We start from the raw sequence: 13,076 nt of genomic DNA, 5'->3' as shown, positions 1-13,076 counted from the left end.
CTTTAAAAGAGGTAAACCAACTTGTGGCTCCCTATTGTCTCATTTTCAACCTTAACATGCTGGGAAGAAATGGCAGCCACATACAGCCTCAGGGTAGAGGGAGAACGGCTTTGGTCCAGGAGAGATTCCAGAAACTCAATGATCATAGGCACAGAGCAATGTACTAGGTCTTATTTCTGAACTTTGCACCAGTAAGAGAACAACCTCCATGCATACACCTGCTCTACAGTGGGTCAGTATGCCTGGGAGGCGCCAACTGAGGAGAGGTGTAGAGAAGGCAATCTGGCCCCTGGCCCAGAGGGTTGGCGTTCTGTCAGGCAGAAACCTGGGACACCACACAAATGAATCCATTGTCTAGATATGGATGACTTTCATGCTCTGGGACTGCAGGTAGAGAGGGCTGCTAAAACACATCTGGTAGGGCCAGGGGGCTGCTGGTCTGGTTGGCCTGAACCATGTGCTCCAGTGCCTGCAGAGTGGATGAGCCAAAGAGCTGTCCCGGCACAGACACAGGACAAGGGTGGCTGTGCAAGCCAAACCTGACGGTGAGTCTGAACCAGAGTGGACATTATACGCCCAAGATCCATCGACATGACAGCATAGGCCGGCAATGAATCATCACTCAGGTTAAGGTACTATGCGTCAACCACAATCTGCTGCAAGGAAACCAAAGAGGGCAAGCATGAGGTGAGAGAGGGAGTTACTCATTTGGCCCAAGTGCGCCTCGTAGAGAAGTTCATCTGTGATCCGATATTGGGGTCAAGTATACCTGGCATCCAGCCTCAGAGCTTCATCAGGGGACATTATTGGGGTCCCTCCAGCATGAATGTGGCTCCTTAAGATATTCTTCAGAGGGAGGAACAGAAAAGGTGGCAGGGGCTGAAAGTGTACATGAAAAAAGCACTAGCAGGTGCTGGCTCTGACTGTCGCAATTCAAGCTGCAGACAAGCCATGCCTTCTGTAGAACTCTGAACCGAGAAGCGTGTACCAGGTTTGGAGCTAGGGGAGGACCCCTCTTCACCTTGATCATAGAGACAACATCAGATGCTACAGCCAGATAAAGTCTGAATGGGCAAGAGCACTACATTGACTAAAAAAAATTAGGGCACTCTGTATCTGTGAACAAGATATGAAGCAAAATATAACACAACAGTGAGAGGGGAGGATGAACACTCTCTTCACTAGCACAGCAAAGGTCAAATCCAGCTGATATTAAAGGCATGCTTGCTGGCTACCCACCACACTGGCATGGGTGAGAGCACCCTGCTAAGTCTGAGATGTTATTCAATGTACAGCCCCACAGTGACAAGGGGGCAGGAACGCTTTCTGCACTGTACCAATTAATCCAAATTAAAGGTCATCCAAGGTAACATGTGACTTTGTCTATATAAATACTCGACTTGCGCATGCATGAGATGGAAGATATTTAGTGATAAGCATTGCTTTTGACAGTCAGTAAGGGAGAAATGGAAATAAATGTCAAATAAGAGGGTATGAAAGGGACATCCTCAAAAGGCTCCGTTGTTTACCAGTAAAGATGGGGCGAGGCTCACTGCTTTGTGAAACACAGGATCGTAGGAAGGATACTACAACTTGTGCCCAGGAACATTAAACTGTTGGCTGTAAATACAGTTTGTTGGCAAGTCATTGCATCCTGTATTTATTTATGTTTTACACAGCATGCAGAATTTTAAAGATCATTTGTTACAACCACCACAAACAAATCGCCAACATGTGTCGTTACAGGCCCTACATTTACGCCATGCATTCTGATCAACCAGACACATATGGACACAAAATGGGGCCCATGAGCACAGAGGTGAGTAGAGTCTGCATCTGTGATTGTATGTGTACCAGGGATGTTTGAGAATGTATGGAAAGCACTTGATACACACAAAGTATACACCAGTCACAAAGATATGCAATACACATTCCTCTAGATTTTTGTGATTGTTGTATATCATCCAAACACACACTCAGTGACTCTTTTTGTATGCTTCAGTTGAACAACCCACTGAGGGTAATTGACAGGATTGTTGGCCATTTGATGAATGGACTTAAACAGATGAAACTGCACCGCTGTGTCAACATCATCCTGGTGGGGGATCATGGTACAGACACACTCATGGACACAAACACACACTGTGCTTTCATTTCATCATGCTAGAGGATAACTGTAATTTAATGCATCATTCCGGGAACTTGTTATACAGCAGCTGAAGAACTGAAGTTAACTTAAGTAGAAGTGCAATGCTCAAAGGTACACTGGAAGTAGACACAGAGGCGCTGAAGAGCACTGCTCATTCACCATTTTAGGTTTTACCACACACACACACACACACACACACACACTCATTCACCCTCCTGTGTGCTCCCAGGTATGGAGGAGGCCCACTGTGATCGCACTGAGTTCCTCAGCAACTACTTGACCAACACTGATGACATCATCCTCATCCCTGGGTCTCTAGGCAGAATACGTTCAAGATACCCCAACAATCCTAATTGTGAGGCAGTGATAGCTGTTGATTTTTTTCTGAGATATTTCACCCTGTTACTCTTTCTACCTTCCTTGTTGGATCTTTTCTTTCTTTGTTTTTTCCTTGTTAATTATCAGATCTCTGCCCTCGTATTCGTACAGACTCCACTGTATTCACATCCTCTAGCTTAAGACCTTTATAGTCATCATAACACAATAATCAATCAATCAATCAATCAATCTTTATTTATATGGCGCTTTTCATACAGAAAAAGTATCTCAAAGTGCCTCACAGAAATAAACAAACAACAGCAGAAAAAGAGAAACAACAAAATAAAGTCAAGAGAAGAAAATTAAAAGAACCCAACCCTCCCACCCCCTCAGACTGCACAGAGACATACACACTCATACACACACTCACACATACGCACGCAGACACACACACACACTCATACACATCCATACAGTAGCTGTCACTAAAGAGACATGGCTGGGCAGTGAGACCTGGTGCATGGAAGAAGCTACCTTTGGGGAGTCAACCACACCGGGAGAGATCCTGGTCCAAGGCTGCAGGGAGCACCACCACAGAGACCACCCCAACCCAGGCAGACAGGAGGCCCCACACCAAGGTGCAGAGCCCTCTGGTCACCCGGGCCACAGCCGTCCATGGGACAGCACCCCCCACAGCCAGACCAGAGACCACCCCCAGCCTGGCAGGCCCCCATGAGGAAACACTGGAGATTAAAAACTGACAGACTAAAACAGTAAAATAGAGCAAAAAGCATAGAAGCTGAAAACACGAGGGACTAAAACATAAAAGTATAAAGGCTAAAACGTGAGAGATTAAAACAGTAAAAAAAAAAGAAGAAGGATAAAATAAATAAATAAATAAAATACAAGTGCTCTGATTAACACGGCATGAAAGGAATTAAAAATAATTTAAATTTCAATTAAAAGCCTGGTTAAAAAGGTGGGTCTCTGCGACCCTGAGGCTCTCTGGCAGGCTGCTCCACAGTCGGGGCCCATAACAACTGAAAGCCGCCTCCCTGTGCTTTTTTGAACTAACCTGTGGTGGTTAAAAGGTCGGTGCCGGAGGACCTCAGGGTCCGCGGGGGCTGATAGACTAAAAGCAGGTCAGATAACTAAGAAGGCCCAAGACCGTTAAGACATTTAAAAACTAGTAAAAGAACCTTAAAATTAATCCTGAAATGCACGGGGAGCCAATGAAGCGACTTTAAAACCGGTGTAATGTGCTCCCGCCCTCTGGTCCTCGTCAGCACTCGTGCAGCTGAGTTTTGTAATAATTGTAGATTCGAAATGCTCTTTTTGGAAGGCCAGAGAGCAGGTCATTACAATAGTCTAAATGACAAGACATAAAAGCATGCATCAGCACCTCCGTGCTGGCCTGAGAGAGAAACGGCTATATTCTTAAGATGGTAAAAACCTGTCTTTGTTATATTTTTGATGTGTGGAAAAAAACTGAGCTCAGAGTCAAAAATCACACCCAGATTTTTTACAGATTGTGATGGTTTAAAATCCTTTAACTTTGGTAAAAGTTTCTCTTTCAGGCCTTCAGGACCAATGAGTAAAAACTCTGTGCCATCCATGTCTTGATATCTAAAATGCAGTTAAAAAGGACATCAATAGGCCCTGTGTCATCAGGAGACACAGCGATGTACAGTTGCATATCGTCAGCATACTATGAAAGCTGATGCCTCCTGATGACGTCCCCAAGGGGAAGCATGTACAGATTAGAAAGAGTTGGACCTAAAATTGACCCTTGGGGATCATTCACTTGATTGAAAACAAGTTTTCCCCAAATTTTACTTAAAAACGGTAAGTTGGATACAGGCCGATAATTATTAAAGGTGTTGGGATCTAGGTTGCTCTTCTTCAGAAGGGGCTTCACCACCACCGCAGTTTTAAAGGAGGCGGGGAAGACACCCGTCTGAAGAGAGCAATTCACCATATATAACAGCTGATCCTCAAAAAAATCCACAAAGTGTTTTAAAAACGGTGTGGGAATTGGGTTTAATAGGCAGGTCGTGGGCTTTACTTGGGAGAAAACTTGACCAAGTGTCCTCGGATCAACCAGGGCAAAACTCTCCAGAGTTTCCTCGAGTAAAATCAATGATCCAGGTGTGTCGACGTTTAAAATCTGTTGAGGTAAAAGACTTGATCTGATGTCATTGATTTTACTTCTGAAGTGGTCTGCAAAGTCCTCGCAAAGGGCGTCAGTTGGTGTTTTGGAGGATCTATTAAAATTTGTGTTGTTTTTATGTTCGTCGATTAATTTTTGGAAATGAGAGATTCTTGACTGTTTGACTGCGTTATTGTAGGTTTTGAGGTGTCCACATAAAATTTCATGGTGAACGGTTAACTTTGTTTTTCTGATTCTCCTCTCAGCACTCCTGCAGTTTCTCTTAAGTTTTTTAGGTCTTGTATTAATGTTTTTTATTAAAAGTGGTGCCACTGAGTCCAGCGTTGATTTTATTTCATGGTTAGAACTGTCAACAATAAAATCACATGGTGCTGGTAAAATTTCTGCAGGAGTGCTCTGTAAAATCTGGATAAAATTTGCAGCTACTTCAGAAGTTAGGTAGTGTTTCCTCACTGTTCTCACTGGGGCCTCCTGCTGGTTAAAACTGGTGACTGTAAAAAACACACAAGTGGTCTGACACAGCCAGGTCCACAACAGAGGGCGCACCAATGGACAGGCCATAGGTTATGACCAGGTCCAGGGTGCGCCCCCTGCTGTGGGTCGGCTGCGTGACATGCTGATTAAAATCTAGACAGTGTGGTTTAAAAATTCTCTCGACATTGAATCTGAGGAATTATCTATGTGTAAATTAAAATCACTGGTTATTAATATTCTGTTATAATTGCTGTGAGTTATTGACAGTAGCTCTGAGAATTCACTGTTAAAAGAGGTGGAATAGCGGGGTGGTCTGTAGACTGTAATACAGAGGAGATGGGGGGGCTGCTAAATACAAAGGCATGGTATTCAAATGATAAATATTTGTTAAAAGAGACTTCATTTGACAACATGGTGTCTTTAGTGATTGATGCAGTTCCACCTCCTTTTTGTCCCCCTCTTGTAGAAAATAAAAAGTTAAAATTTGGTGGGGAAGCCTCAGTGAGAACAACAGGTGCATCAGTGCCAAGCCATGTGTCAGGAGAATGCTGTCTAAGTTGTTATCTAAAATTACATTATTTATGATAAAAGATTTGTTTAAAAGAGAGCGCACGTTCAGCACAGCCATCTTAATGTCCGTTCTGAACGTGCGCTCATCATGTCTTTTCAGAGGAATGTTAAAAACACAGTTTGGTCTAAAAACAGTCCTGGGTGTGATTCGTCTGCGTGAGAGTCTTGTTTCAATTGTGTGGATGTTGTCCTGTGCCTCGGGGGCAACTAAATGGGAGGCGTGTATCGTGTAGGTAGAGGCGGGTCAAGGTGGGTGAGTGGCAGGTGGTCCGTGTGCATGTGTGTCTACAGTGAGTCAGGAGGTGGGTGTGGTGCAGGAACTTGTAGGCAAGATCAAAAAGCCTATGATCTGATCATTGGTGGTGTGTACAGCACCTTCAGTGGCTTCACTGTAATACAGCCATTTTCTTTGTTCATTTGAAACTGCAACGGTTTTCACCGCTCTGAACATTTTCTTTTTTTCAGATGACCCCAAAGCTGTTGTTGCAAACCTAACAGTAAGTATTCGTGTTGAATAAAAAAATCTGTGAACTTGTGTGTTAGGTGAAACATTTTTGGGGTTGATGCTGATACTATTATAAGGGAGTAAAACAACTCTAAACTGAGTTAGTGGTCAGTATTCTTATATAAACAGAATATATCCATAAACGCTTGTTACAAAGATATGTAATGGTAGAGGGATATTTTACAATCTGACAACTTTATTGTCCAAAATTACAACAGTGCATTGAAAGAGTGAACTTCCCTGGGAATTAAATAATTATACATGCCCAAAGCATCTTTTCCTGCTTTCCTCCTGTTTTGTAAATTAAAAAAAAAGCTTTGATGTTGATGCACAACAGACAACAAATATGCAGACACTGATCAATAGCACTATCTTCGATCGCTTAAAAAACCTAAAAACCTAACCTAAAAAAAATTTGAGGAAGGTGTATGTAAAATTTAATAAGAACAGAATTCATGCAGCACAGAAATTGTAGAACCTGCAATACTAAGCATTGATATCCGTCCCCTCTCTTATTGGCCCTTCTGATATCAAAATGCCAATAAGTGTTTCTTTGTTTCAGTGTAAGAGGGCAGACCAGCACTTTAAGCCATACATGAAGCAGCATCTGCCTAAGAGGCTGCACTACGCCAACAACCGACGCATTGAAGACATTCACCTGCTGGTGGAGAGGAAGTGGCACATTGCCAGGTAGAGTGCCAACCACTACAACACGAAGTACTATTACATATGAATTAACCATGTCATGTTTTGAAGCTAATGTTGACATCTCTAAAAACACAGACTTGTTGTTTCAAATGGACACAGTATAAATAAGCACATGAGAAGTGCACTGAGCACTGGTTGTGTGTTAAATGTCAGCTGATAGGCCAGTTCAACCCATAGCCAGCACATGTATGAACGTGGCTTATTACTTTTCACTGTCTAGATCAACTCTGCTGTGGAGAATGCAGGACACTTTTGATTTTTTTTCAGTGGCAGCAAATAATGTGCATCGTTTTAGTAACTAATATTCTGCAAACTCAGCCTTTCTACAGTTGTCTCACTGCTTTGTGTGTATGTGTGTGTGTGTGGGTATGTCTGTGCGTTTCTCAGTAACTTGAGTTGAGCCTTAAGCCCCTTAAACTCTGTTAATATAAAAGATTACATTTGTCTAAATTGCACCCAATCTGGCACTGAACCACAGAAAGAAAGACAGACAGACATCTTGCTCTATATAAGATACTAGAATGTTCTATTCTCAGAGCTGTACAGGCTGCAGCTCCATGAGAAAGCATGTCAGACTTATTTCCTCTTGTTGAAACATTTACATTGTCCCTCCCTGTGGTTCCTGTGGACAACGAACCCGTGGAAATACTGGCAGAAAATAAAGATTTTTAAATTGTGCACACATGTTTTTCATAAACAACCTGACCTTCCCTGAAAATAAAAAAAATGAACAAAAAAAGAACAAGAAGATTTGCTTAATTTAGTTTGAATTTGTTGCTGCATCTGCTTCCAGGAACATGCTCTAATGTTCTGTATGTTCGGTGGCATTTTCAGCCCACCCATCACTCAAGCTTTTTACTGCACTTCTTGCTTTAATTAAGAACACATTTTTTGTCAACATGGTGGCTATCATCACATCATTACCACATGAAGCAACACACATGGAAAAAGAAAAGTTTGATGTAAAGCACTGACGAGCCTCATTGCAGTGGTTCAATGACAAAGCAAACCATGAAGTCATCAAGACTCAGAGTGAAAACAAACCACCAAACCAGCTAATGGCTTGTGTGTGTCTGAGACAGAATATGGCTCTCCCATGGTTCACCACACTAACCCCCCCCACACACACACACACACACACACACACCACACACACAGAAACACACACACACAGGGCTGCTGAATGAAAGAGTATTTTGAGGTATCTGTTCAGCTCAGATAGATGCACAGACTAATCGTTAGCAGTGGACCTGTTTGCAGAGTGTTAGAGCACACAGGCACATATATACATTAGTCAATGTCTGCGTAAATCCCAAACCAACTAACTGTTCACACCAAATGAAACACTGAGTTTGTCTCATTTCCCCATCAGCTAGTCATTTACATTTTTAACATGCTTGTGGCTTCTTTTCCCTGGACTTGCACACATTTTACACCCAAAGACCCGTACACAGACATATATTGAGGTGTATAACTGGAGGCAGTGTTTTAATGGACACTTAATAAGAAGTGGCTGTTTTTCAATTAGAGGACCGTGGCTTGAGTTGTATGAAGAGGAGATTGTCCTGGGCTGAGGGCTGAAGTAGGTGAATACTGACAACATATTGCAGTTCAACTGTATTTACAGTTTATCCTGTACAGCAAAGTTCTCAAAATGGCTTAACTGAGGCTTTTTTGTAGCTGGCTGATAGGTGTTCAGTTTTGTAAGTATGTATTTTCAGGTGTGTGTCTAAGTATTTTCAATTCACCAATGTGTGCTGTATTTTGAATAGATGTGTTTTCCCAGTGGTACCCTGAGATTTCATTTTTTGAACTAAGTGTCTTATGTATGAAATAGTGTGTAGTGTGCACAGGCAAGTGTGTTGCAGAGAGGAGCAAGTGTGTCACAGAATTGCAACTAAAGCGCAAAGCAGTGCTTTTGTTTAAGGTATGGTTACACTTTGTTTAAGGTATAGTAACAAAAGCTTCAAGTTATGTTTTTGGTTTAAGCATGTGTCTATAGTGTAACCCATGAAACCCGTGTGAACCTGATGGCATCCTGCACCTTAAAAAAGTTTAAAGGTTCATGTCATGGTCAATTTACAACACCAGGGTTGTAGGATGAAATTTGAGTTCCTGAAGTTTCAGTTATATGGCATAAAGTTCCTAAATGCTACATTATGCAAAAAACAATACTGTACACAGTGGAGTGTTGAGGATAATTTAGATGTCTCCCAGTATGAGGGAAGTAGCTACTCTGTCTGGTGATATTGCAGCTGATCCCTCTGTATCCTTTGTCAGATGGCAGCATGGTGAACAGACTGTGGCTGGCTGGGTGTTGTCTTTTGTATTCTTTGGGCTCTGTGCAGACACCACAACTCACTTGATGTCACTGATGCTCTGTAGATGGGTACGAATGATTTTCTGGGTGTTTTTATATCCTGTTGTGTCGTGTTGACCTGTCCTGTCAGGTGTCTGGAATGATGTATTGACAAAGTGGAAATTAACAGTGAGTGCCCCATTTGTCCTGCAGTATCTTAAATGTAGATATCTAAGGTGTGCCATGAGAAGTCATCAGGTGTGCCGTGGAAGATTATCCAATTTCAACTGATTGGTACTCTAAGCAAGCAGGTGTAGTGACAGGCAGAACAATTTAAAGCTAGGGTCTACAATCCTGAAGAGCTAGCAAGTGAGCTAGCAAGATTTGAAAGTGGCACCTCCTCTGAGTTCCACCCCCCCTCCACGTCCCGTCAGTGCTCCGTCCAAAGCCACGAACGCGCATCTGGCAGTGGGACTCAGCAGGGAGAAGGAGATGCCGGAGCACGATGCAGCAATTCAGCTGAATTTAGCACGGAGCAGACAGGAAGTAAAGCGCTGAAATAACAATCAACATCTGGTTACTTTTCAAAATAAAACACTCCGTTTTGACACCAGCACACCTCATGAGGGCAGCTGTCTACCCTACTGCGGCGTGGCAGACTCAAACCGCAACCGGTGGGGACTGCCGGAAGGCGGAACAAAACCAGATCGGAGCTGCAACGCAGCGGACCGTATCCAGTGGAAACTGGGCCGACTCATTAGCCATTCTCATGGCTAAAAAGAGAAGCTAACGTTAGCATTGGGCTAATATGAGCTACAAACATAGCCAAGTTGGCAAACCTTACATATTTCAGAAAAATAACAATTCCCCCGAAACAAAACAAATTATTACCTGTCCAACAGAAAGAGAGCAACCTCTGCATCACTTTTCAGGCCCTTCACATGCCCCAGTTGTCTCCACCACTCAAACGCCACACCGATGTTGACTGGGGTCTAACTTCTTTCTTTATCCAGAGCCTATTTCGTCACAACCTATTTCTGCCTCAGGCTTTCTTTTCCTTGCCTTTTTAGTAGGGTGAGCTGTTACAAGTAACAATGGCTGCATTTTCTCTGCCATTGTAACCAAATGAACACCTTCTCCTACAACTCCGTATTTCTGCAGAGGAGTGTGCTGAATATTTCTGGCATCAGTGAAATGTAACGTGTGTACACATGGAGGAGGGAGGGACAGAGGGGGGCGCAGGCAGAACGACACATGAAGGCATCTGACCAATCCGTGCTATTCAGGCTGAAAAGCAGGGATTGGTCAGCTTTTTCTCAGTCCTGCAGCTGCCACAGAGGTCTGATTATTTGTGTTCCTTTTTCTGAATACATAATGTATTGACTGCTCTCAGGATAGCAGGACCATATCACCCAGTATAACAAAATGTGTTTCTGAACAACATTACAGAGCCTAGCTTTAAATGTTCTACTACTCGAGGGCAGTTGAATGTGCTACTGCCATCTGCTGGATGTATCGTGCTAAATACATCAGTACCTAGTCCCGCAGGTAATAGTGATGGATAGATATTTGAAAAGAAAAAGTACTTAATCTGACCTGGAGAAAGTTGCGACCCAGATGATGGCCCTAGCATGAGTTGTGGTCGGAAGAAAGCAAAAAATGTGAGCTCAGACAATCTTGGCTTTGGAATTACTTTTACTGGGGAACCAACCCAGCCAACTCGGTCGTGCCAGGTGTGCAGGGAAAAGTTGTCCAACAGTGCCATGGTTCCCAGTAAACTTTAATGTCATCTCCAAACAAAACACCCATCACTTCAGAACAAGAACACAGACTATTTTGTTAAACTGCGTTAACAGACTGAGAAACAGGCAGTGTTATTTAGGGAAACCATCAAGACGAGTGAGCTAGCTACCAAGTTGCTGAACTCATCGCTGAATCAAAACAGCCACACACCGTGGCAGAGCCATTAATACTGCCTGCCTGAAAAATTACCTTTAAAGAGATGCTCGGCCCTGCAGCCTCTGCAGACATTGAGAAGGATTTGTAAATAGAGTGAAAGCGCAACATCCAGATGTCACTGCGATGCATTGTTTTCTGCATCGGGAAGCATTACCAGCAGACCTAGCTCCTGTACTGGAAGATGTTGTGGGCAGGATTTTGCTTCAAATTCACACCAGTTCCAGGAGTAAGATGATCATTTTGTGCATACCGGCTGCCCAACTGTAGTTCCTTAGGTCAGAGGGCGCCAATCCATTTACAGATCTATGTCATTGTTACAACTCACTCCTGATCCTGGGGGTCCTGTCCTTCCATAGAAAAGAGGAACTTTGTTTGTTTATTGCATGTAAAAAAAATTTGGATTAAAAGACAGGCAGACATAGGAAAAGATACAAAAAACTTGGACGCACATTCATTTTAATGCAACTCTGGTTGTTCGCATGTCTGTCCATCCCATACTCATGAACATGTTATCTCAACAGTGCCTCAAGGGAATTTCTTCAAATTTGACACAAAGGTCAGCTTGGACTCAGGAATAAATGATAAGCTTTTGGTGGTGGAAGGTCAAGATCACTGTGACCTCATGGTGTCTCATTCTCTTGAATACTATTTCTCAGAAATGCGATGAGGGAATTTCTTCAAATGTTGAAACGCCTCCTTGGACTCACATTTTTGCATTTTTTTTTAAATTATGACAAAACCTTTCACACAAATCAGGAGCATTATGAAGTTATCACATTTTATATCCCAAAGGTCAAGTTCATTGTGACATCATAAAGTTCTGCAAAACATATTCTGTGCCATAGCTCAGATGAAACTTGTCATGTACACACATACATCTGACAGAATAACACTCTACAACACTGCTGTATGCTGTTGCACAAATTTACTGTCCACTAAATAAAATAAACTAACTACTTTGAAGTGACAGCCAACCTGAGTAATTTGCTTATTGATCCCCTGAGCCAGATTGGATCTGATCTTATTTGACCACAGTTTGGCAAGGAAAATGGACAACAGTAACAGTGATTATTTATGGCTGCAGCTGTTAGCTTCAGTAGAAAATGGCTTAAGTGAGGGTCTTGTTCAGTTTTTGCGTCCCGGCAGAGTCATAAAGAAAAAAAATAATTTCCCCTTTCAGGATTACAAAAAGTATATACAATTGGAAAAAAAAAAAAAAAAAATCTGACTTGTGCCCAAGATACTCTGCCTCCAACTGACATAAGTGATGTTACCCTAATGTCCGTCCACAATTCAACATTATCCAGATGAGGCCGGACATTCAACATAACTGCAGACTCTCGATTATGCTCTGTCTCTGCATCGATTAGAATCTTCCACATCTGTATCGCGATGCATCCTATAACTAAGACATTTCCATATCTCTATGTAATACTAGAGATGTTCCAATACCATTTTTTCCTTCCTGTTACCAATTCTGATATCTGGGCTTCGGGTATTGGCCGATAATGAGTACTGATCTGATACCAGAGACTTAAAAAAAAAAACTTCTTCTTTTAACAGCTGTATGTCCTAGTAACACTGTTCGGATGTTATATGATTGCGATTATTGCTGTATGGCCTGGCTAATGTAAAAATTTGCAGAGGATGATTGCCTTACAACATTCTTTTAATACTATTTTTATTGGCTTTTATTGACAGAACAGCTGAAGACTGACAGGAAACAGATTGAGAGAGGGGGAGTGAAACGCAGCAAAGGGCCCCAGGCCGGGACTCCAACCCGGGGCCGCTGCAGCAAGGACAGAGCCTCTGTAAATTGGCTGCCCGTTCTACCAACTAAGCTAAACGGCAACCCGTCATCTATTTTGACATGCCTCACTGTCTCTTAAAGTTTGGGGAGAACAGTTTTGTCACACTCTTATAC

General features: G+C 42.6%; 1 protein-coding gene across 4 annotated transcripts in view; it reads left to right on the top strand.

Moving 5' to 3' along the window:
• The window catches only part of enpp2 (ectonucleotide pyrophosphatase/phosphodiesterase 2), a 66,714-nt gene that overhangs the window by 33,599 nt on the left and 20,039 nt on the right, over positions 1–13,076 (top strand). For all 4 annotated transcript variants that reach the window (XM_037075610.1, XM_037075609.1, XM_037075611.1 and 1 more), the window contains 5 exons: positions 1,747–1,819; positions 2,003–2,111; positions 2,379–2,504; positions 6,147–6,178; positions 6,749–6,876. In XM_037075610.1, the coding sequence (XP_036931505.1) occupies positions 1,747–1,819; positions 2,003–2,111; positions 2,379–2,504; positions 6,147–6,178; positions 6,749–6,876 (468 nt within the window). The remainder of the gene's footprint in view (positions 1–1,746; positions 1,820–2,002; positions 2,112–2,378; positions 2,505–6,146; positions 6,179–6,748; positions 6,877–13,076) is intronic.

This window comes from Acanthopagrus latus, chromosome 17 (assembly GCF_904848185.1).
Source record: "Acanthopagrus latus isolate v.2019 chromosome 17, fAcaLat1.1, whole genome shotgun sequence".
In the NCBI taxonomy this organism is placed as follows: Eukaryota; Metazoa; Chordata; class Actinopteri; order Spariformes; family Sparidae; genus Acanthopagrus; species Acanthopagrus latus.
This window is presented reverse-complemented; position numbering and strand designations above follow the sequence as displayed.